This window comes from Mustela lutreola, chromosome 17 (genome assembly GCF_030435805.1).
Source record: "Mustela lutreola isolate mMusLut2 chromosome 17, mMusLut2.pri, whole genome shotgun sequence".
Classification (NCBI taxonomy): domain Eukaryota; kingdom Metazoa; phylum Chordata; class Mammalia; order Carnivora; family Mustelidae; genus Mustela; species Mustela lutreola.
Genome location: NC_081306.1, coordinates 10,162,176 through 10,187,714, shown reverse-complemented (window position 1 = coordinate 10,187,714; position 25,539 = coordinate 10,162,176). Strand labels below are relative to the sequence as shown.

At 50.1% G+C, this 25,539-nt stretch overlaps 1 protein-coding gene across 1 annotated transcript in view; it reads left to right on the top strand.

Annotated features, from left to right (window-relative positions):
- Positions 1 to 25,539, top strand: part of XYLT1 (xylosyltransferase 1) — a 294,390-nt gene that overhangs the window by 198,440 nt on the left and 70,411 nt on the right. Inside the window, exon 4 of the mRNA XM_059154282.1 lies at positions 24,971 to 25,143. Within this exon, the coding sequence (XP_059010265.1) occupies positions 24,971 to 25,143 (173 nt within the window). The remainder of the gene's footprint in view (positions 1 to 24,970; positions 25,144 to 25,539) is intronic.

Sequence of the window (25,539 nt, the reverse complement as noted above, 5' to 3'; positions counted from 1 at the left end):
GGGGTGAAGATACTCACAGGAGCAAGGTAAATAAGTAATTTAGAGAAATCCAAAGAACCCGTGACCCGAATCTGCTTAAGCCACATAAAATCAACAGAGGGTTAACAGCACCCTATCCATTTTCATCAAGAAATTTGAACTTTGGTCTTGGTATGCAACTTAGCTGCGTTTCTACATTATTTATTATTCATGGGGCATGGTAACTTACCACAGTCTCTGAGTAATCTTTTTAAGCCTGCCAAAAGAACCGGTGTTAATTGCTTACACTGGAACATATTTGCTGTTGGAAATGTCACACCATAATTATATCCCATTTCACTGTCTGACAAGTAATATACTAAAAGAAAATTGGGTTTCTTTCTTTCTTTTTTTTTTTTTTCTTCTCCTCCTCCTTGTGATGTGTAAAACCATTCCCCCAACCCTTCAGGCAACAAGCAGGTGGCAAGTTTCTGGACTTGTCAGAAAGTTAGAGAACTTTCTGGGCTGGCTGGTGATAATACAAATGAGTAGAGCCAGCTTTGTGGACAGACAGGCAGCCTGGGCAGGCACACACAGCCCACACCCAGAAAGGCCTGCTGTGCATTTAAGGGGCTGCGTTCACTCTCTTGAAAGTCTTCATAATTTTTGAACCGGGGGCCCCACACTTTGGTTTGTACTGGGTCATGCAAATTGTGGAGACAGTCCTGCAAAGAAGGGGAAGGAACAGGGGAATGACATAGCCCACGGCAGTATGGTTAGAGGACAGGCAAGCATTGATATAAAAGGCAGCGGTGAGAATTTCAGGGACACAGACCAGGGGGAAGTTAGAAAAATATCCACACATGTGTGTTTGTGTTACAAGAATTGGTATGGGGTGCCTGGGTGGCTCAGTTGGTTAAGCATCTGCCTTTGGCTCAGGTCATAATCTCAGTGTCCTGGGATCAAGGCCCATGTCTGGCTTCCTGCTCCGCCAGAGTCTGCTTCCTCCTCTCCCTCTGCCCCTTCCCGCCCCTGCTTGCTCGCTCTCTTTCTCAAATAAGTAAGTAAAATCTTAAAACAAACAAAAAAAAAAACATGGCTTATGAGGTCAGGTGCTGCTGACTATCTAATCAGATGGCTTTTTCTGGAAGGCTAGATACTATACTTGGTAGGCTTGAGCCAGCTCTTGCTGTGCACGTCAGGCTTTGCTGGAATACAGCCAGGTACGCTGGGTCCGGTGTTGCCTGTGGCTGCTCTCCCGGACAGCGGCAGGGCGGAGGAGGATTGGCAGCAGAGAAGAGTGTGACCACAGCGCACGCTGTTCCCTCTCTGGCCCCTTACAGTAAAGGTTGGCGACCCTGCGGGGTGTGTCTATAAGAGAGGTTAAGAAGCAGCAAACCAGCCGGGCTGTAATAGTCCAGAAGAGGGGAGAATGGCTTTGGCTTTGGATGGGTGGTTGGCTGGCTGAGCCGCACCCATTGTAGAGATGTGGAAGCTGAGGACACTTCAGGAGGTTCAGCTGCCTGCTTGCGGCACAGAGCACGTAAGTCACACAGCGAACCCACAGACAGAGGCCTGGCTAGCTTGAAAGTACATTCTTGTTGGTTTGGGTTTTTTTTTTTTTTTTTCTTTTTTCTTTTGAACTGATACAGACAGACACCTGTCACTTCCCCATTTCCCCAACATCCTTTTCCTCTCTTCAAAAAATAAATATGTACATGCTCCCTTTTGTCAGTCTTATTCCAGGAACTGACACTGTGGTTTTTCCAGTGAAGTAGAATTTTTAAAATGAAGTCAGCTTGTGTCAAAAAAAAAAGGGGGGGGGGGGACGGATAACATGCGTTTATTCCCTGAATACCAAGTCACTTTACGTTATATGCCATGCTCTGGGCTAGGTACTGGGATATGATATTGAATAAATTGCCCACGTATGATAAATAAATTAGGTAATTAGTAAGACCAGGTACCTCTTTACTAAATGGTAGCAGCTTACTTGCATCAGGTAACAAGCAATCATTTACAGAATAATCCACAGGGTGCTGTGCTGAGGCACAAATGGGTCTCGCCCTCGAGGGGAGATGAGGCTTGTCCATGTACGGTCCGCATAGAAGACAGAGCTGGGCAGAGAGCTTGCTAGGTCACGGGTTTGCTCGTTCAAGAAGTACATACAAAGTTGAGGCTAATAGCTAGACAGTTGCACTCGGGCTCCCCCCATGGCTTGCTTCCCCTCACGCTGCCTGGCTGACTGTGGAAGAGCTTGCAGTTACTAGCTGGTTACGCTCGGCCACGCACTCTTACTGGAACATTCGGGCTTAGCATCCCACTTATTTTATTTCCATTTGTCAGCTGAGGAAATGAGGCTCAGAGAGGTTCTTGTAACTTCTCCAGACCACAGAGCTAGCAGGTCGTGGCCCCGTTCCTTTCCACCTTCACAGCCCAGATGTATAAGGACTGTGTTAGGGTGACATTAGCTTCCTCCCCAAAAAAACGCAGTCAAGTAGCATGCTCCAAACAGGAGGCAGGCTTACTTCCCTGTCCTACACCAAATAGATGCTTCCCGTCGGCTCCCCCTCCTAGTAGTGATTGGGGACCAGGCCCCTTCCATTTTGTGACTCCACCCTCTCTGGCACACAGCACCCGAGGTGGCCATGCTCTTCCACACCCAGTGAGGAAGAGAAAGCTTGGAGGTGTGTGAGCAGGAAATATCCATGGGTCCACCCTGGAGCTTGTGCTCCTGACATGCTTCTGTTTGATTAGCTCAAGCACAGCCATTTGGCAAGATGTCACTGCAGAGGATGCTGGGAAGCAGGTGCCAGGGGGTGTCAGAGGAAAAACCGGAAGTGGGTTTGGTGAAGAGCCTCCACCCCTCTTCCTCGCTCTACTGCTCTGGTTTGGATTCCCTTACCTTCCAGTTACTACTTCTAGGCAAGCCCGAGTCCCTTGGCCCCTGGGGAGTGCACGTGACCGCGTGGCTCTTTTCCTATAAAAGGGTCACCTTCCCTGATGCTGGGAATACTTCTCCAAGAAGCATTCCTCTGTTAATGTGGCTGCGTATCTGACAGGGATATGGGGCACGGGGGAAGGCAAGGTTAGTAATTTAGTTGTCAGTGGCTGACAGGTTAGTCTTAGAATACGTTCCCTGCAATTCAAGGCTTGCAAGAGAGTCAGGGAGAGGCACTTAACAAATGTCAGCTTTTTTTTTTCTTCCCGGCACAGCTGCCTCATGCTGACCCTGACACATTTGGGGAGTGTCTCAGCACGATTCCAACGCTTCTTCCCACTCACCCCTGGCGTTCTTGTCTCTCCTTCCCGGGAAAGTTTCCCTGGGTGTGGCCCGAAGTCATGGCCATCATGATCTGCATTTTTAATTGGACCTTTTTGAGAATCACCAGCTTCAAGCAGGTCCTCAGCCTCAGCACTTGACATCTTGAATCAGATAAATCCCCTGTGTTGGGGGGCTGTCATTAGGCTGTCAACAAGACTCCTGGCCTCTACCCGCTAGATGAGCCGCACCCTTTCCCCCAGTAGTGATAACCAAGAATGTCTTTAGACATTGCTAAATGTTCCTTGCCCCGGGGTGGGAAGCTTTGGCTTAGAGTGTTACTCACTATGTTCCTGTGTCATAATCTGCTCCCCAGGGACCCATGTTCCCTCTCTGTTACCCACTCCTACGCTTCGGGGTGAGGTCCTATGGCTGGGAAGAGGACTCTGAGTGAGATGGTGGCATTGACGTGGGAACAGCTTGGGTCCACAAGTCACCTCTTGGGGGACAGCCGTTCAGGAGACCTGCCAGAGCATCACAGGAGGGAGAAATGATCGCTTGTTGCATCTAGTCCAAGGCATCTATGTTACTGCTGCAGAGCCTTGCATAGTCCTGACTCACAGAGGCTCCAGTGCTCAGAGACTCCCACGTGAGACTGAGACATAGTCATCCAGGCTTCCCTCCCTTATCTGCCATAAGATACAGGTCCGTAATACCTTTAAGGCACAACAGGGTAGTAGCTCTGAAATCAAATTAGTCTTAGTTCAAATCCCAGCTCTGCTGTGTGATCTTGATGGTGTTACTTAACCTCTGTCCCTCTCAGTCTTTTCCTCCTCTGTGCGATGAGGGTAGCGATGGTACCCGGCGGATGGTGAGGGCGGAATGAAAAGCTCTACAAACAATCACAGCTGACACAGTGCCTGGCATGTTGTAAATGCTCCACAAAATGTTAGCCTTTATCAATGTTCTGTTTGTGGCAGGCTAAACAGACACATTGTTTCTTGAGTCAGCATCTTGAGCAGAGTCCTGTTTCTTCCCAGTTGATCAGTTTCCCATAGTTTCATTGCCCAAAGGGTGAGTTTCTGTTAGTATTGAAAAGGAATGACAGCAAGTGGACAAGGACAGGGACCTCCAAACCCATTTATCAGAGGAATCGCGTAGAGTGGAGGGGACTGTCGCTGACACCATCACAGAGTCATGGCTGAGTCTCACACGAGGCTGTATTGGGAGACAGGACAGAGTAATGTTCATTATTACTCACATACTCCACATTTAATTCCTGGCTGCCTACTGTGTGCCAGGGAACAGGGATAAAAGGGAAAGCAGTCCTTGCCTATTTTCAGAAAATGCCTTAAAACCTGAGTCATCTGTTGCTTTTAAGAAATAAAAGGAAGTAAACAAGCACAGGTACATTTCCTGCCCAGGGGGAGATTTCAGTCCTAGTTGGAAAGATAAGCAGACGATTATGTCTGCCCAGAAAACAGGAAGGCATCGAAAACCAGCAGGGTTTGGCTGGCCCAAGTCCTCTAAATTTGACCAGGCCACCTCCATCCCCTGCTGCCCCTGCCCCTCCCAAGCACAGAGCCTAGAGAACGCTTTGGTGACCTGGCCCGGGTGACAGCTTGCTCAACGTCGAGTTGTGCTTGTATTTTTTTTTTTTTTAAATGGCAGTTTCAACAAATTCTACCCACTGATGCATTATTTAACCAAATGTCATTTCTCTGCTTTTCTCATTTAAGTATCATCTGTTAGGTTTACACATTGGTACACCCATGAAATTAACATTACACGTGTTTCCTTTTGGAGCTGACTGAATTTAATTTAATTTAAATTGTTGTCACTGTCAGTGGCCTTCGAGAGCCAAGGTACTATCCATCCTGTCTCTTCCAAGGCTTATCTTAACCCCATCGTGTCACAGAAGCGACAACTGCCTTTTCCTCTGGAGCTCTCTGGTCCAGTGTCTGGTGCATGGTTAATATGAGCTTTGTCTACCGGTTCATTTATAAGTGTCCTTACTGAAGAAAGGGTATTCCTTGAAGCCCCCTAACTTGGATGAAGCTTCCAGGCCATGATCGAGAAATCCGGGTCTCCATGGTTTTGCAGACTAATCAGGGAGCAGTGGAAGGTTCATGGGGAAGAGAGCCCTAACCCTGATTCATACAGATTGAAAGCTGGATGGTAAAAGGCAAGACACAGCATTCATTCATTCCATGATCACTTAAGAGACTCCGGGGAAGAGGTGTGTGTCCATCTGGTCCAGCCCGACACCCCAGTGTGCATCGCCCAGTGGCAGATATTTGATAATTCTCAAATAAGTGGTGTGGCTGTCCAGTTAAGTGCTGTCGGCCCCGGGGTGTAGTGCCATCACAGACATTCACAGTCATTCTTTGAACGAGTGAATGAATTCCTGCTGTCACATGCCCCGGAGGCTTGAATTCTTTTTTTCTGCAGTGATTGTGGGGTGTGGCTAGTGCAGAGTCCTAATCAAGGCTCTGTTAGCGGTAGGTGATGGCTCCTAGTCACTCGCAGGAAGGACCCTGACTAACAGAGCGGGCATCCTCGGTGGCGTAGGAGCAAATGAGAATGAGCTGGGGTTGGGGGGGGTGCGCACACTTGGCCTGGACTTGGATGGTGAGGTGGGGCGGAGTCATTGTCTCATAACAGCTTTCGTATGTTGGAGAGGCTCGTGCTGCCTTCAAAGGCAGCGTGGGGAGCTATGGATAAAACCTCCTGGTGGGCGTGTTTTGGAAAAAAGTAGCTCGTGACCAGCACAGCCCACAAGTGTGGCTGGGTGCTCTGTAAAGTACAGAGGTTCCTGTCTTTGGTGGTGCTCAAGAAAGAACTGATTGGCCCTCAATTATGTATTCCATTTCAAAAATACAGAAAAGATAAGTTTAAAAAAAAAAAAAAAAGACAAAACAAAACCAGAGCTCCTTTTCCCTTTTTTTCGTTCTTCAGTGTCAGGTGTTCACCTCTGGAGACCTTGACCCATGGCCTTCCTTTCGCCGGCAACGACACCCTCTTTACCAGGCCCTGTCCTCCTCCTGCTTCACATTTCGGCCTCACTGTTGCCTCTTCAGAGAAGTGTAAAAGACCTAGTCTGCATTAGATCGGCTGGCCCCATCTTCTTCCTCCCAAGCTTTAAACCTATCCTTCATTACATTAAACCCCTTTTGTGAAAGATGGTTGTCCTCCCCCACCCCACTACCGGGTAAGCTCCTTGAAGGCGAACTCATTATCTGTTTTGTTCTTCTATGCATCCCTGGTGCCCCGCAGGGGAACTGATCATAGTAGTTGCTCAGAGAATATTTGTGAAAGAAGAGAAGGAAAAAAGGAGTATCTGTGTTCTTTGCACACGGAACAGATGTCAGGGGCATTTTGTTAAAAATAGAATGGGGGGGGGGGGGGCGGGCGCCTGGGAGGCTCAGTGGGTTAAAGCCTCTGCCTTTGGCTCAGGTCATGATCCCAGGATCCTGGGATCAGGCTCGCCACTCAGCGGGGAGCCTGCTTCCCCATCTCTCTCTCTCTGCCTGCCTCTCTGCCTACTTGTGATCGCTCTCTGTCAATAAATAAATAAAATCTTTAAAAGAAAAAATAGAATGCAGGGGCATCTGGGTAGCTCGGTCAGTTAAGCGTTGGCCTCTGGCATAGGTCATGATCTGAGTACTAGGATTGAGCCCTGCAGGGAGCCTCAGCAGGGAGCCTGCTTCTCCCTCTGCCTGCTGCTCTCCCCAGTTGTGTGCTAGCTCACTCGCTCTCTCATAATTTCTTTAAAAAAGTAAAAAATAATGAATAAAATAGAACGCATATGACAAAGCAGAATGTATATGATTATATGTAGTGTGTGTGCATAAAAATAGTTGGAAGATTTTCACCAAGATGTTAACAGTGGTGGTATCTGGATTCTCTACTGTATGAGGGGTCCCCCCCCCCATTTCTTCATATTGCTCTACATGCTGGAATTTTCTACAATGAGTATGTATTATCTGCATAGAGAAATCAAAGAAACACCCAGAGCAGACAAAAGCATGAAGCCAGACAGGGTTAAAAATGAGCTCTTTAGGGGCACCTGGGTGGCCCAGTAGGTTAAGCGGCTGCCTTCAGCTCCGGTCATGATCCCAGGGTCCTGGGATCAAGCCCCACATCAGGCTCCCTGCTTGGTGGGGAATCGGCTTCCTCTCCCTCTGCCTCTCCCCCTTCTCATGCTCTCTGTCTTTCAAATAAATAACATCTGTTTAAATATATATATATGTATATATACATACATATCAAGGAAGGAGCATATATATATGCTACTTCCTTGAACCCTAACAGCTGTGACTCCTGAGTGCCTGATCCCCCGGTGTGGACACAGCAGCCCCACACCCAGGTCTCACTCACCCTTGAAGGAAAAGGGGTTTGTTGAGAAGCCTGCTGTGAGCCCTCTGGTATGTGTGTTTCCATAGCCAGGTCTTCCTTCAGCAGGAACATATTCAGTGGGTCTTGGATACTCCTGGCTAGACATTTGCCTAGCCCTAGAGAGGCAGAAGTGAGGCCAGTAGTTCCTGCCCTCTAGGAGCAAAGCCTAACGTTGTGTCAGCTTGACCATTGCTGCCTTTTCGGTTGAAATGAACCAGAGAGGGGCGCCTGGGGTGGCTCAGTGGGTTAAAGCCTCTGCCTTCGGCTCAGGTCGTGATCCCAGGGTCCTGGGATCGAGCCCACATCAGGCTCTCTGCTCCACAGGGAGCCTCCTTCCTCCTCTCTCTCTCTGCCTGCCTCTCTGCCTACCTGTGATCTCTGTCTGTCAAATAAATAAATAAAATCTTTAAAAAAAAAAAAAAAAAAAGAAATGAACCAGAGAGCCCATTAGCGGTGGGGTTGGTTGGCCATGAGGACAGCTGTGCTTGTAGACCGGTCCTCTCTCTCACGGGGCGGGGTGGCAGAGTATTCTGCAATCAGGTGCCCTAGATCCAGATCCCAGTCCATTACCTCCTAGCTGTCCAGCCCCCAGGCAATTTACCCACTTCCTCTGTGCCTCAGTTTCCCTGTCTATAAAATGGGCATAGGAGAGGCACTTACGGAGGAAGTTCGCTGCGAGGACTAAACAAAGGGCTGCATGGACAAGCTTGGCCAAGTGGCCAGTGTGGAGGGAACCTCGCACGAACTCGAGCCTGTGTAATTACTCCTGTCTACGCTCTATGACGTGACAGTATTAACGTGACAAATGGGCAACAATTTGGGGGAAATGTCCCTTTTTAAAGAGAAGGCACCTGCAGAACATATTTATGGTTTATGATCAGGAAGCAGTAGTAATGGCCCGTAATGTGATTACCGTGAGGATTTTTATTAGGAGAATTCCAACCAATTCGGCATTAATTAATGTACTGTTATTTCGGAGTGTTACTCCTCTAGTCCTTGGTGAGTTGGAGAAAATAAACCTGTTGTCAAAGCCCTTACCCTGAGACGTAAATAAGAGTTGTTCCCTCTTCCAGTGGCTCCATTTGTAATAAAAATAGATGAGTCGCTGCGTTTTTCCACAGCGGAGTATTTATTGAGCCTGCAAGTTCCTTCAGGAGAGGAGAAGAAAGAAGGACAGAGATGAAAATGTCAAGCGACAGGCAGGCTTTTAGGAGAACTTGCGAACGGCCACCCCGGGGTCCAAAAGGCAGAGAGTGTGGGTGAAGTAGCATTCTCGACACCCTGAACCTCAGAGTGTAGCAGCGCGGGGTGCTCCTGGCCCCCACTTCCCCTCCACTCTGCACCGTGCAGCCAAGCCCCTCGACCATCCCACTTGTGCAGTGCACAGTCCAGCCTGCCGTCCACTCCCTAACCATCCCTCACAAGCCTGCTGGGATGGCTCGTTGCCTTGTTCCACTGCAGTCCTTCTCATGGTGCCCAGGACTCCATGCGATGCCCCTGCTCTCTGTCCTTCCTGATCTCAGCTCAGCCTCTGTGGGGGTAGCCACGCTGCCCGCCTCCCTCTCCTGCCACTGACCACGCTGTCTCTCCCCACGGGCCTTTGCATATGCTGTTCCTCTGCACGGGACACCTGCCCCTCCCTGTCTGCCCAGTCAACTCCTTACTCAACCCGGAGATCTTCTATCTTAGCCCAAGAAATGGTCCCTTGACCTCCTTAAGTAGAGTATTAATCAGCTCTGGAGGCCTTTAAACTTGTTCTCTTACAGTTCTGGAGTCTGGAAGTCCAAGATGAGGGTGCCGGTTGGCTGGATGCTGGCGAGAGCCCTCTTCCTGACCACCACTAACTCACGGGGCAGAGGGAACCCAGGCTGTCTGTCCCTTGGGACCGGGGCCGTGCCCCATGACCCATGTAACCTCCTCCCCCCCTTGAAAGCCCCTTTCCAGGACGGTCACATGATAGGGCTTCAGTGTAAGACTTCAGATTGAGGACACAGTCTGGATCGTAGCAAGCTGGTGTGTTAGGAAAAGGGGAGGACCCCCCAGCGGAATTAGGAACAGAAGCAGGGCTTTGATGGCATTATACTCGGCTGCGGCTCCATGGAAAGGGTAGCTGGGCAAGGGCAGTGCGAAAAGGAGAGAGGAGAGCTAGAATTTAGTCACTCGCGTGTCATTATCAAGGTGATAGTAATACGGCCGCCCTTCAGTTTTCTTCCTCTCCCAGAAGAGGTCTGGGGAACACTGATGTGTTAGTTGTCTCTCTTCTCTTCAGGGGCGTCTGCCCCTCATAAGCCGTGGCGCTCAGTGGCACATGCGTTCCTCTGTTGCCCACTCCCAGGACGGTGCCTGCCTGGCATGTCGCAGGTCCTGAGTATCAAACCACCCCATGGAGAACGCTGCATTGTTTTATGCTTGTGAAGTCTCTGCATCAGGAATTCGAGAAGAACACTAGAAGGCTGGGGGCAGGAGCCCCCAGGGGGTGCAGTGGGTTAAGCGTCTGACTCGTGGTTTCAGCTCAGATCATGGTCTCAGGGTTGTGTGATCGAGGCCCACATCGGTCTCTGTGCTGGGCACAGAGTCTGCTTTGGATTCTCTTTTCCTCTCCCTGGGCCTTCCCCCCTTCTAAATGAAATAAATCCTTTAAAAAAGAAGACAGGTGTCAGGAGGGACGAAGTTGCCCCGGGTTCAGCATCGCTGCTCGGTGTCGGGCACTTTCCTGAGTGATTCCATAGATTCTTCCCTTCAAGGTGGGAGTCATATTTGCCCTCATTTTACTGATGAGCAGCCAGCATGTTGGAGAGGTGATAAAACTCGCCCAGCCTCGCAGTCACAGTGAGTGAAGAGCTATGGTTTGAACCCAGATCTCGAATTTCAGAGCCAAACTTCTTTCCAGTTGCCATGCTGCCTTTGCAGAGTGTATGCCCATATCGCCAAGAAGGAAGGAGGCCATCTCGTCCGAGAATCTCCTGCCTCCCAATGAGACAAGGGGTTCTCAAGCCACCATCGTACTGGTCCCCTAGGAGACATAGGGAAAGGCCAAGGGGAAGAAGGGGCGGTTGGGGACACTATGTTAAATGTCGTGTAATCCGTGGGACAGCCTGACGCAACAGAGAATGGTCTTTCCTCAAAGCCCAGTAGTCCTTGTTGAGGAACACTATGCTTAAGAAGGGGGAAAATAAGTGAAATATTCATCCGTATTGAAACCCATCTAGAAGGTTGCTCAGGTACAGTAAGATCGAGCCCCACATTGGGCTTCCTGCTTGGCGGGAAGCCTGCTTCTCCTTCTCCCATTCCCCCTGCTTGTGTTCCTTCTCACTGTGTCTCTCTGTCAAATAAATAAAATCTTAAAAAAAAAAAAAAAAAGAATTTGGGGGTGCGGAGCACAAACAGACGTACCATAGTGGAGGTAAAAAGTCCACTAAAAGTTCATTTTAGAGGCTGACAAAGGGAGATTTGAATCTCGGTTCCACCGTGTATCACTGGCTAGCCTGGTCAAGTAACCGCTCAGAGCCTTGACTTCCTTATCTGTAAAATAGGCATCATCAGGGTATCTCTCCCAAATACCTGCTATAAGTAGTAGCTGTTACCATCACAGCTCTTTCCTCCTGACGCATGGGGAAAAGAAACAGCAGCAGGATGGACAAGAGCTTGCGGGACAAAGCATAGCGTTTTCACAGACAATGTGTAACAGGCGAAGTGACTGGGACCCCATGAATTACAGTGAAATGTACCATACGCCATCAATATCTGTCCCACCGGTTTCCATTTATTGAGCAGTACATCATTAGAATATCCCAGGGCTCTCGACAATAAAATCAATAAGACGGTTCAGCCATGGGCTGTGGTTTAATAACTCCAGACTTGAATGGAGGGGAAAAAAAAAAATCAGTGAGCAGGAACATTTCCTGAGTGCTTGGTCGGGGGTGGAGGGAGACATTTTCTCAGAGTAGGAGCGAAATAATGGTGAGTTGGCCTTCGGTCTCTAGCAGAGCAGGAGGCTGGGGGGATCTAAGGTGGCATCCGGAGATGGGGCTGGGTAGAACGACACGTGGAGAGACATGGTTTTGTAAGGGTGGTTGAAAAGAAGGTATGCAAAATGGGGTTCTCAACCCTGACTGCACATCAGATTCCCTGGGGAGCTTTAAAAAAATTGCCAATACTGGCACCCACCAAAGTCAGGAAAGTAGAATATCTTGGGGGAGGAGCCAAAGCATGGGTTGGGTTGGGTTGGGTTGGGCTGGGCTTTTTTAAGATGCTCCGGTGATTCTAATGCACGGCCAGGGTTAAGAATCACTAGCCTAGACTGGTGGTCTTCAAACGTTAGCTGGCATCAATCATCCTGAGAGCTGGTTCAGTGATAGGCAGGTAGCTGGTCCCCACCCCCAGAGTTGCAGTCAGAAGGGGGACTGACATTTTCATTCCCACCAAGTTCTCAGGTATTATTAATGCTGCTGAGCAGAGACCAGATTTTGAGAACTTGTGTTCTAGAGGAGTGCTGCTCAATGGACGGTGATTTTGTCCCCTTCTCCCAGAAGATGTTTGTCAAGGAACGGACATAATTTGGGGAGGGTGCTGCTGGCATCTAGTCGGTAGACCCCGGGGATAAGACCGGACATCCTACAGTGCACTGGGTGGCCCTCACCTCCCACCACAGGTGATCGGGCCCCAAATATCACTTATGCCAAGATTGAGAAACCCCTTTAGGTCCAGTGGGAGCCCCAGTGGAGTTAGGAAAGCTGGGGTTCGTGCCATGCAACGTCTGGACATGGAACACGGTATTTTTTTTTTTTTAAGATATTTTTTATTTATTTGACAGAGAGAGAGAGAGAGAGAGAGAGATCACAAGTAGGCAGAGAGAGAGGGAGAAACAGGCTCCCTGCTGAGCAGAGAGCCCAATGTGGGGCTCAGTCCCAGGACCCTGAGATCATGACCTGAGCCAAAGGCAGAGGCTTTAACCCACTGAGCCACCCAGGTGCCCCGGAACACGGTATTTGAAATCAGATCCACTTGAACCCTAATCTCCTCTCCACCTCCTGGCTCTGTGACCTTGGGCAACTTCCCTATCCTCTCTGATCCCAGGACAATTTTCCGTGAATGGGGACGATTTCCATGAGCAGCATTTCTCTGAGAGGTAAAAGCCTATGAAAGAACCTCATGAATGTTAAGTGCTCCACAAATTGGGGTGAAAATCGGAAGGATAGTGTTTCTCGGTGGGCTCCGGCTCTCTCTCCTCAGCAGGAAGGTGGTCCCTCCGAGAGCCTACCCTAGAATCCTACTGATGAAACCTCCTGGTTTCCTAAAGCCAGGAAAGCCCACCTTGGAGAAGGGACCTGTGAGTCCTTCATGACGTATGGGGCTGCTCAGGCATCAGTCTGTACCTGGCCTTCCGCTTCCCTCGTTTGTTTAACAGACTCGGCACGTCACAGGCAGGAAGTGAGCTTGTGCAGTCCAATTAACATTCCTCAAGCTTCCTCACACCTCTCCCGTCTCCATGATTTTGCCATATCCACATCCCCCCTGCCCTGTTATTCTCATATCGTTTTCATTGCAAGAGACTCACTTTCATTTTTACTTAAGTCAGTTTTATTTTCAGAACCATTTTGCATCCCTGCCTTCAGTGGAAATCACGCTCTCACTTGCCGTAAAGAGGCCCCAGCCACACAGATGGGTCCGGCGGTGCTCAGCGCTAGCTGGTTGCCCCTGCCGCCTGCCGAAGACCCCAGTCCTGTGGGCCTGTCCCTCCTTGTTGGCACAGGAAGTTTAGGAAGGGACAAGATGTGCTGCCCAGGAAGTGGCTGCGATGACTTCCTGGCTTCCTGGGTGGGCTCATCGGAGGGCTAGGGGAGAACTAGAAAGGGAATCATGGTCCCCCCTGATACTCAGGGCCGTTCAACATCCTGTCCCTTGGGGAACTCTGACGCCATGTTTAGGGACCCCTAACTCTAAAAGTTTTCCAGGTTCGGTCCCGGACACTACTTCTCAGACCTGTAAATTGTTACAAGTTTCAGTGCACGGCCGGGGCGGGGGGGCTCCAGAGTCAGCCGGCATGGGTTCACTGCCTGGCTCTTGGTGCTGTCAGGCTCCATGATCTTGCTTTGCCTGCGTTACAGCTTTTAGACCTTACAGCATCCCTCAGAGGAGATGCCTCTTCTGCAGATGGGGAAACTGAGGCACAAGAGTGGCTAGTTGGCCTGTGAGGAAATGGTGGATTCAGGATACAGTCCCAGGCCGAGTCCGTACATGGGATGGCTGAGTGAGGAGAGCCAGATGGGTCCCTCAGCAATAGAGGGAGGGCGGGAGGGGGCAGAGGGAAGGAAGGAGTGTTAACGTATGATCCAGCAATTCCTCCTCTGGGGATGAACCGCAAGAGCATGGAAGACAGGTCTCAAAGACATGTGGACACCTGTGTCCTTAGCAACGTTATTCCCAGGAGCTGAATGGTGGGAGCCGCCAGCTGTCCACCAGTGGACCAGTGGAGAAAGGAGAATGTGGTCTGTCCTTACAGCAGATCCTTCCTCAACCCAGAATGAAATGAAATCCTGCCACATGCTCCGACGCATATGAACTCTAGGAATGTGATGGTAAGTGAAGAAGCCAGTCAGAAAAGAACAACCCTCCGATTCCACATGTGTGAAATCTCCACAGCGGTCCCATTCATAGAGGCCGAGGGACCAGTGGTTGTCTGGGAGCTGGGGGAAAGAGGGAATGGGAGTTGTGGTTTAACGGGAAGGATTCCAGTTGTGCAAGGTGGAGAGTTCTGATGGTGGGTCACACAGCAGTGCGGACGTGCTCACCACTACTGAGCTGTGCACTTACCGGTGGTTAAGATGCTAAATGTTAGGTGCATTTTGGCGCAATTTTATACCGTTTTATTCAAAAAGCTGGTTCACTGGATGAGTGGAAACAGTCCAGTTCAGTGGCTCAGACCCACGTCTTCGTGTGGGCCTCTCGGGCCCCAAACCTGGGCGGAGCTGTCGGATTTAATCCATCCGTCAGAACTCATTCCTTCCCCAAGGCCTGCCCGCTGAGCATGCTCTGGGCCAGGCCAGGGCGGAGGGGTGGTGATGATGTCCCAGAAAACACGAGACCTGCCTTCGTCCGGGGGTGCTGACAGCTGTCCAACACCCAGGTGACATGATGTATGTACACAACTGCGAGAGAGGAGGGAATCCTGCCCCGCGGGCCTTCGGGGGTGGACCTCGAGAGCGTAAGGCTAAGTGGGGTGAGCCAGACCGCGAAAGACAAATCCTGCGTGGTCTCACTCGGATGCAGAATCGGAAAAAAGGGAGGGAGGGAGGAAAGGAGCCAAACTCCTAGAAACAGAGTAGAAACATGGCTGCCGGAGTCTGGGGGATGGAAGAAATCGGGAGCCCTGGGTAAAAGGGCGCACACCACCAGGTAGGAGATGGACAAGCTCTGAAGGGGCTCGTGTGCATCATGGTGGCTGTGCTTGAGAACACCGTGTTGTATGATTGAAATTTTTTTTTTTAAAGGTTTTATTTATTTATTTGACAGAGAGAGATCACAAGTAGGCAGAGAGGCAGGCAGAGAGAGAGAGAGGAGGAAGCAGGCTCCCTGCTGAGCAGAGAGCCCGATGCGGGACTCGATCCCAGGACCCCGAGATCATGACCTGAGCTGAAGGCAGCGGCTTAACCCACTGAGCCACCCAGGCGCCCCATATGATTGAAATTTGCGGAGAGTAGACCTTACATGTTCACACGCACACACAGAAGATAAATATAACACGTGTGATGTGATGGTGTGTTAAACAACTAGATGGATTGGGGATCCTGTCACGGTGTATATCAAGTCTCTATGATGTACACTTAAAGTATCTCAGAATTTTATATGTCAGTTGTATCTTAAGCTGAAGAGAGACAAGGGGCGGGAGGGAGAGGGGAGAGGAGGAAATCGGGGAAGCCAAGCTGGCTTTCAGAGGACGGCCTTCCATGCTGACGCTCTGAAGGTTAGAATCCCAGACTGGAGACTTCGTCTCCCTCACCTGTAGCATAACACACAGGTTTGGAGCCCGGCAGACCTGAGTGTTCGTCTTTTTTCTGGCACTCTGTGGAGAAGGTGACTTCTCAACACTCCCTCAGTATCCCCTTGGCCTCAGCAGAGGATCGGATTACATTCTTGGTACCTGCTTCCTTAGACCTTGGGAAAATTAAATGATGAGGCCATGAATGGATAGTGCTGAGGACATAGTAAGTGTTCAGTTTACCTAGACATCGTTGTCGTTCTGTAAGGGTCAGAGGGATCAAGGAAGGGAAAGGACTTGCCCAGGGGTCCATGACTGGTTTGCAGCGGAAGCAGGATTTGAAGCCAGACTTGTCCTTTGGGCACTTGCCACCATACTGTGCCACCTTTCTAAGCCCACTGAGAACAGGACTTCTTTCTGGGCACTGGGCATCTCTTAAGTTTTTTTTTTTTTTTTTTTAAGATTGTATTTATTTGAGAGAGCGAGAAAAGGAGAGCAAGCAGGGGCAGGGGCAGAGGGACTAGCAGATCCTCATCGACTGAGGAGCCTGACGCAGGGCTCCATCCCAGGTTGGGGGATCATGAGCTGAGCCAAAGGCAGACACTTAACCGACTGAGCCACCCAGGCGGCCCTCTCCCAAGTTCTCATCATGAAACCTCTGCATAGAAATTTCCCAGTGGGAAAAGGCACTTCCGCCCAAATGTGACAAGGAACCTAGAACATGTCAAGGTTTCTCCTCCCAGTGCCATGAGTGCCACTTCCGTGCAACGTGCCTGCCTCTAGGGTGAAGCCATGTGCCACCCGCAGTCCACAGTCGTGAGTCACCGCACAGCCCAGCGGGGTCGAGAATGGATTGCTCACTCCTCTTTAGGGCTTTTGGGTACTTTTTTTTATCCTATTGTGGTAAGAACACTTAACACGAGATCTCCCCTCTCAACACATCTTCAAGCGCACAATCCTGTGACTAAGGGTTCAGTGTTGTACGGCGGGTCTCTGGAGCTGACTCGTCCTGCTTGCCTGGAACTTCAGGCCCGTTTTTAGTAATCCCCACCACCCGCAGCCTCGGGCCGCCCCGTCCTACTCACTGATGCTATGCAGGTGCCTACTGTAGATGCCTCTCTCAGGGGCACTCATGCAGTGTTTCCCTTTCCACGAAGGGTGTATTTCACCTTACGTCATGTCCTCAGCATCCATCCTGATGGGAATGCAAGGTGGTGTGGTCACTCTGGAAAACAGAATGGAGGCGCCCCCCAAAATTAAAAGTAGAACAAGTATAATCAACCCTGCTTGAGAGAGGAAGAACCGTTGGTCAGAGAGGAACCATGTCCTCCCGAAGTCCCCCCCCACCTCCAGGAAGAAGCAGAGCAGAATGACAGGCTGACCATAGCCCGTGGCTTCCCGGGCAGTAGGAAGCTGGTCACGCCCCAGCTGGGAGCCTCCCGACCTAAGCCCCATGTGCACACAGCCCTGCCTCCGCTTCTGTCCCTTCCCAGCGCCACCAACCCTCTGACTGGGAAGCAAGTCAGAAAGCTGCTCCCCTCACAGCAGGCAGGAGAGGCTCTTTCAGAGTATAAATAGCATTGACGGCTTTGTTGGTGGAATAACTGTTCTGGCCAAGTGACTTCTTACAATTTGTTTTTTGTTGGTTGGTTTGGGTTTTGGCTTTTTTTTTTTTTTCTTTTTAGCAGTGTCATAGATTTTTTGTGCTTATGTTTACTGTTTTTTAAAGTGAGATGCAGTTGACATATAACATACTAATTTCAGGTGTATGATGTAAGGATTTGACAGTTGTAGACACTGCAAAAGGATGATTGCCATAAATAGTTACCACCCATCACGGTTGTTACTAACTGTCCGAGGCCCCAGCTATGGAGCAGAGCTCTGTTTCTGGATGTTTATTTGTAAGCAGTGTGTGCACAGCCTTGGGACCCTGAGTGGTCTTGGGGTTGAGCCTGGACCTGGGCCCATTAGCTAAACAGAGCTTGGTGCTGATCCCTGTGAAGGAACAGCATCGTCGAAATGGTGACACCAACACCGACCGTTATCGAGAGTTCACTGCATGCCAGACACCGTGTTTGGTGCTGGGCACAGAAGTCCCTGTGACACAGAGGCTGTGATTATAACATACCCACTTTACAGACAGGAAGACTGGGGCTCGGGGCACTTGCATGGCTTGTCTGAGGTCTGTCTGACAAGAGGGCCCTGCACCGTGTTTTCCCCTCCCAGATGGTCTTCCTGCAAGGTCACTAACAGCGTCACAGCATCTGTACAACACAGTGACCCTTGCAAGGTAGCTGCTTCTCCAGCCTCTCTCTGGATCCCGAGGTTACAGAATCCTTATCTGACCCAAGACCATAATGAGATATACAGAGTTTGGGCAACAGGCCGAACATGGCCCAGGTAGGAACTGGCGGAGCGCTCCACGATTTTCTCTGCTTGGCCTTCGCACCTGCATCGCAGAAGTCTGCTTGACATTCTCCCCCACAGACTGGCTTTTTAACACTGGTCTGAAGTCCGCTTCTCTTGCTGTCCCTCATCACTCTGATTCTCCCACTTATTTTCTGTTTTGTGCCACGGGCATCCAATGGGATGGTGAATTCATAGGGTTTTTTTAGGAGCTGGGCAGTGTTTGGGTCTCTGTGAAGACCCACGTCGCTCTAACCGCATGTCACCGTGAGCTGTGTTGCAGCTGAAAGTCGACAGGCATGCTGCTTCTAGAGGCAGGTTTTGCTCTTTTTTGTAATGGCGACAGTTTACTGAGCATCATGGCAGTGAGGGGGCTCAGTGTCCCAGACGTGCCGCCTCCCATGTGGGATTTCTCTGGGCTTCAGCTTCGTTAGTCATATAACAGGACAGAAACGCTTCTCTCAGGGTTTTAGTTAGAAGTAAAAATGTGTGTGTGTGTGTGTATACATATATATATAAAATCATAGAAAATGCATAATGTGTAAGAGCACTCGATAAACAGTTGATATTAGAATTATCAGTAAGCATCACCTTTGTTCTGTTTCGTTGTAAAATGAAAACCAAATGCAGATCATGCAGAAAGGTATAAATAAGAAAGGAAAACTGTCATGTCGCCGTATGAACCTCTGTTAATATGTGGAAGCATGTCTTATAAATTATTAGGGATTACATATTAGAAATTGTCTTTTGCTGGGTATATTATAGGCAGTGTTCTGTATCAATATGTATTAATAAGACCTTTTAGGGTAATTCCTGTTTTGGACCATTATAAACACTGTTGAGGTCGAGGCCTCAGGACCTTTGCACTTGCTATGCCAGCTGCCCAGAATCCTCCTCATCCCTGATAATGACATGGCTCACTCCCTCATTTTATTCAAAGCTTGTTTGCATATGCCCACATCATTGTCCCCTGGCCACCGTAGTTAAATAAACCTCTTCCGTTAATGTGCCTTTGTTCCCTTTTTCATGGCCTGTGTCATGATTAGCATCTGTATTTTCTGTTTGCTTACTTATTTTATTGGCTCTCTACCACTAAACTAAGGAGCACGCAGGGAAGGACTCTGTTGAATCCACTAATATGGCAAGAACTGTGCCTGGCACCTTTGAGACACCAAATGGGGTGCCTGGGTGGCTCAGTGGGTTAAGCTTCTGCCTTCAGCTCAGGTCATGATCTCAGAGTCCTGGGATCGAGCCCCGCATTGGGCTCTGTGCTCAGCGGGGAGCCTGCTTCAACCCTCTCTCTGCCTGCCTCTCTGCCTACTTGTGATCTCTCTCTCTCTTGCTGTCAAGTAATTAAATAAAATCTCTCTAAAAAAAAAAAAAAAAAAGACACCAAATAAACGAATAAATGAATGAAAGTGTATTTTGTACGTAGAGACTGACAGGCTTTCTTCTCCTTCCCTTAGGATAGATTCTTGGGGGTGGAGTTACTGGGTCAAGGGCCATGCATATTTAAAATCATAATTCTTGCTGTCACATCATTGCTGGTAAAGTTGTGGCCATTTCCAGCCTTGCCAGCAGCGTAGGAGAGAACATTTGCCCAGTTCCTGCTTGTGCTGGCCATCTCACCGCAGTCCGCTGAAGACCCCCTCCTGGTAGAGGAGGCTTTTCTAGACCACAGCCTCAGCAGTGGGGCCGGGCTGTGGAGGGGGCCGCCGCATGGGGCGTCTCCATCCTGTCTATGGCATGGCTTCTGGTCATCTCCAGCTCCCCACCCCCGTGTCAGAGCAGCTTGCTGGAATGGTCATTACAGAAGCCAGGGGTGTGCAGCAAAAATAGGAAAGTGGTTGTTGGCAGCAGGCAAAGGGCATCGTGTGAACCTCAGCCCTCTTGAATAGCACCCCTGCCCTGTGCCGCCATGTGGGGACAGAACTCTCTCATTCCCTCTCTTGTTGTTCAGCAAAATGCATTGAGGTCCTACTGTGTGCCAGAATGTACGAATGCATGTTACAGTTGTTTCTGGAGCCAGCCTAAGGGTGTCCTGCCAGCTCCATCCCTGGGCTCATGACGGCGCAGAACCTTAGGTGAGGGAGCAGCAGGTTTGGGAAGGACCAAGGGCCATAGAAAAGGCCTGGAGGCATTTTTGCCTTTTGAGCTTCTGGGGGTTTCATTTGCCTTTGTTTTTAAGTGTGGCTGCCGTGGTGTGGGGTTCAGTGGATCCGACTTTTCCATGGTGGCTCCCCCCTTTCCTCATTTTCTTCCTGCCTGTATACAAGCATCTGATCACTTGCATTTGTCTCTCTTTGTACCTGTGTGTGTGTCTCTGTCCTTCTCAGTGTTTCTGGGTAGGTCTCTCTATATGGTTCTCTCTACCCAGGTGGGGGTCAGGGGGAGGTCCTGCTGCCTGTGGGTCTCTGTCTGTTTTTCTCAAGGTGTGAGCGTGGCCTGTCTGCAACCCCGCTCCCTCTCTGGGTCTGTCTCTGTCTCTATTTCTGTCTGTCCCCTCTGCCCCTCTCCCTCATTCCCCCCTCCGTGTGAGTCTCCTTTCTTCAGGTATTTTGGTTCTTTCCCACCCACCCTTATCCTCAAAATAGCTGTACTCCAGAAGAGCTCTGGGTTTTTGTTCTCTCTTCTCTCTGCTACTCCCCAGACCAACTGTCTGACCCAGGGACAGCTTTCAGTCTGGAGACTCAGTTGCTGGAATGATAGCGCCTGATTTCCTGGTGCTCAGCTCCTTTCTTCAGAAGGAAAGCATCCACGTCGGTGTCTGTCTGTGAATCTGCTCTTCATTCTAAAACCCTAAAGAAAGTTACAAAAGGGGGCACCTGGGTGGCTCCGTTGGTTAAGCATCTGCCTTCAGCTCAGGCCGTGATCTCAGGGGTCCTGCTCAGCGGGGAGCCTGCTTCTCCCTTTGCCTTTCCTCGCCCCGCTGCTCATGCTCTTCCTGTCAAATAAACAAAATCTTTTTTTTTTTTTTTTTTTAAGAAAGTTACAAAAGGTTCTTTCCACCTCAGCACACAGCACCCTACGGTCTTCATGCCAGCCTTCCCCACCTCCCTGCTCTGATTCCCAGGAGGGCAGAGGGAGGTAGCTGGACTGGGTTTGGGCTTCCACTCCTTGCTTCTCTCCGCATTCCCTGTGCGACCCTGGGGAAACATGGGGACCTCTCTGAGCCTTGGAGCCTTACAGTGCATCCCTCCCAAAGCTAAATTCCAGCTCCGCACCTGCCACGCAGCACAATGCTGGTGCGCAAGGCCCTCACATGACGTCAGCTCCTCTGGACCAGGGCAGCCAGAAGGCATTCCTTCATCCAGTCATTCATTCAGCAACCTGGCAACAGACATCTACGGCTGACTCCAAAGGCCCCATCAGCCCCAGTCACTAAGAACTCCAGGTCATTGTTACCCCGAGAACTTGGGCAGGGATGAGCAGTGTTACCTGAGGGCCAGCAGGAGCCTCTCCAGAGTGAAATTCCTCTAAGATACTGTGTCGTGGGCCACATTTAGTTTAGGCCTTTGAAAAATCACCCAGTGACATCCAGATGCAAAAAAGTGGCACTAAGTACCCATTATTTTTAAACAATCCTCTTTTGTCTGATAAAGAGTTTCCAAAGGAGGCAAGGAGAGGCCGCTGCAAGCATGGTAAAGATCTGTGTGCTGCCTTTGAGCTACAGTCATGGGAAGGAGAGAAATAAGCTTTTCTTATACCTTATTTTTTATTTTAGACTCTCGCATTCCGTAGTCTGTTTCACGATCCTCTTGTGAAAACAGGCTCCCATCCCGCATGTCTTTGTCCTCCAGCCTTTGTCCAGGGCTGGCGTGTGGGAGGGTTTAAGGATGCAGGATGGGGTGAGTGGGTCAGTAGGTGGTTGGTTGAGTGGATGGATGGATGGTCGGATGGACGGATGGAAGGATGGATGGATAAAGTTGCAGGAGTGTTTAAAGGGACATGATTACCCCAGGCGTGCCCCTCTCATATAGTCACCAAGAAAGCCCAGTGTATTTGTGATGGGTTTGGAGAAGAGGAGAGGGCAGAGGATAGCCCTATCTGGTTGCTGCCCAGGCTGTCCTCAACCAGAGCCAAGATGATAATTACCCCAGGTTTGCAGCTACTGATTGAACAGCCAAGGAGCCTAAAGATGCTGGGATCCGTCTGGAGCACTTGAAGAGAGGTGCTCAGGAGCTTTGGGCCAAACTTGCTGAGATCGCCTCTGTCCCTGCAGGCAGATTGCTCGCTTCTTTCTCGCCCTCCAAGGGCAACCTGAACACGCTTTGGTCCTAAAACAACTGATCGTTGTCTTCTGTTTTTCCTTAGTTGGCTGAGAGCTCCTCAAAGGAAAGGATTCCCCACCCCCCCAAATTTTCTTTTTCTAGTACCTAGCACGGTACTTGGCGCGTAGTATAGGCTAAGTTAATATTGCATGGATCCATGAGTTGATAGATGGTCGGAAGAGTGGGGCATGGATGATTTGCTTTGAGGATGATGGGTAAGCAGATGGATGGATGGTTTTAAAGATGATGAGTGGATGGGTGGAACGGATGAATAGATGGGTGGTTTTCTGGATGATAAGCCATTGAAGGTGCTGTGCTGGATGGGGAGCTGAATGGTTTGCTGGTTGGGTGGTTGGATTTGGATGGACGGCTGGATGAAAAGAGTGATCTTCTTGGCCACCTCGAGTCAGCCTCCCACATGGTAGAGGAGCCCTCTGTGCAGTACCTGTGATAGCCTTCGAATGCATTGCCTACCTCCCTGCAATGGTGAATTCACAGGGTATTTCATGAACAAGCAGAATTATTATCAACTTTTCCAAAGTCTAGGCATGGTAATGTAGTGTGTGTTAGCGTTTCAGGGGATCGGCTCTGGAAAGAGACCTGGGTTTGAATCACAGCTGAACCAGTTACAGCAGTGTGACCTTGAACAAACAAATCCCTTGGCCTCTCCAGGCTATGTTTTCCTCATTAGCAAAATGGGACTAATAGCACTTTCCCACAGGACGGGAGAGAGGATTGAGTGAAATGATGGATAGCAAGCGCTGGTCAGTGCTCAGTAAAATGCACTGTGATTGTTACGGTACCAAACCAGAATGTACTCTTCCTATAACTTCTTTCTTCATCAAGAACCAGAGGTATGCCAGATACTGTTACAGACTTGTGTGTTTGATGACCAAGAAGGCTGAGACAGCCCCTCTTCGCATGGAGCTGATATTCCAGTGGGGTGTTCAAACAGTTAACAAGTGAGCAGGTACACAGTTTCAGATGGTGTTAATGCTATGCAGAAAGTCAAGCTAAGGTGAGGTAGAAGAGAGTGATGTGGCTGATGGGGGCAGGTGGCCTTTTGTTGAGCTGTGAACTGATGACGGGCAGATGCAGCCATGCAAAGATCTAGGGAGCTAGAAGAGTCAGGGAGAAGGTCCTGAGGCAGAAACAGACTTGCTCAAGGGAAAGAAAGAAGGCCAGGTCCAGGGTGGAGAGTAGGGCGATCGGGGTACAGAGGCCTTCCCGAGCCACAGCACGCAGGCCACAGAGGCTGTGCCTTGTGATTTGGACACTAGCCATGTTAGTTTCATCCTGTCCTCTGGAACAGCCTAGAAGGAGCCTTGTTCATTTGGCATCCGTTCAGCTTTCCAGTGACACTGACAGGCTCCTGATCTCCTGACCTGGAGGCTAAACACTCCCTGTTTTCCAAATTGACACCCAGGGCACCTGCAGCTGTGACCCTGACGACATTCTGGGTCTCATAAACCTAGAACCCAGAAGAAACTGGGTTTGACCTAAAGGAAATCAGGCTGAAGAGAGGCAGGAGAGCTCTAGTCAAAACTGTAATGAACTAAGCCATTGATAAGCTCTGTCCCCCTAGAAACCCTGCCCTGGGAGTATTGGCAAGGGCAAGGAGGAAAAAAGGAGTCTTTAAGGCTACTTAGAGAATAAAAGACATCTGGAACCAGGGGGATGCAGGTGGGTCTGATACAAGATCTGGGTGTTCAAAGAAAACTGCACGATGATGGTGGCTGATGTCCAGCTAGGCTGATGGAGTAAGTCACATAGTGCTGTTGCATAGGGTCCTGTCACTGCATTGCTTCCTCTGTGTTCTCTTTCCTCTCGGGTGTTCTTTCTCCATGTGGGGTTAAAACGTCCCTTAGAATCTTCCAGTTTTGTGTATACCAGAAAGGGAACCTCTCTAACCTAGTTGTTCCAACAAAAGCCTAGAATTCTGTGTTCTGGGCTAATTAGCTTGGGTAGGTCACTCATGCACCTCTGAACCATACAGGCTGTTGCTAGGGAGATGCTGTGTTCAGAATGGCCAGGCCTTGAGCTCTGGGACCTTCCCTGTCACTGATAATGGAGGGAGACCCTCCCCATCCATAGACTCTGAAAACAGAGGAGGGAATGATGCCCTCCAAAATACTGCATGATAATGGTTTCATTGTGCCAGATGAGTAAGCTCTAGAGATCTTCTGTACAACCTCGTGCTTCTAATCAACAGTACTGTACTGTGAACTTAAAAATAAGAGGGCAGGTGTCATCTTATCTGTTCTTTCCACAATGTTTACCAAAAAGGATGCTGTTCAGAGGAGAAGGGAAAGTGGATTCTGGGCAGGCAAAACCAGTTCCTGTGTCTTCTGTTTCCTAGCTCGGAATCAACTGCTCCTTCCCCTTCAGAGATACCTCTCATTTCCTCTTGCCTTGTTCGATGATTTAATGCAAGTCTTTGTGTCTCCATCAGCTTTTAGAGCTCCTTGGAGGTGGGAACCTCAGAGCACCTCAGAGACCCCCATGCATGCACCAGGACAGTGTAAGGGTCCAGGACAAGCTTGCCTGGGCTGCCTGAGGTTTTAGGGCCCCATATGACCATGACCGTGCCCTTCAGAGAGTCCCCAAGATGAAGCATCCGAGAAGCGCCCCATCCACTTCCCTGCAAAGAACCTGGGACGCTCACCCCGCCCCGTGGTCTCGCGGGTCTCCCCCCAGGCAAAGCCAACAAGAACGTGCAGTGGGACGAGGACGCGGTGGAGGACGCGCTCGCCGACCCGGTCCGAGTCGCCTTCGTGCTCGTGGTCCACGGCCGCGCCTCTCGGCAGCTGCAGCGCATGTTCAAGGCCATCTACCACAAAGACCACTTCTACTACATCCACGTGGACAAGGTGAGGACCCCCGCCCGCCCCCTGCCCCACGCCCCCCCGGTTGTCACTTGCTGGCTTTCTCCGCCGGTCTGGCAGCTCCTCTCCAGGCCAGCTCCCTTTCAGGCAAGACTCGTAGGTCGATCAGCGGCTTCTCCTCGGAGCCCCTCCAGGAGACTCTGTGTGTGTGTGTGTGTGTGTGTGTGTGTGTGTGTGTGTGCGCGCGCGCGCACGTGTGTGTGTACATGCATGCATGTAAGCACATGTGTGCGTGCATTTGCATGTTATTTTCAAAGTTCCCATCTGTGACTTTAGACTTTCTCCATAAAACTTTTCTTCACTGCCCCACTGGTCCGTGCACTTCCGGCCACTTTGGGAGGCTGGCCATCCCAGAGGTGGGCACATGTTTCCCATGAAGGG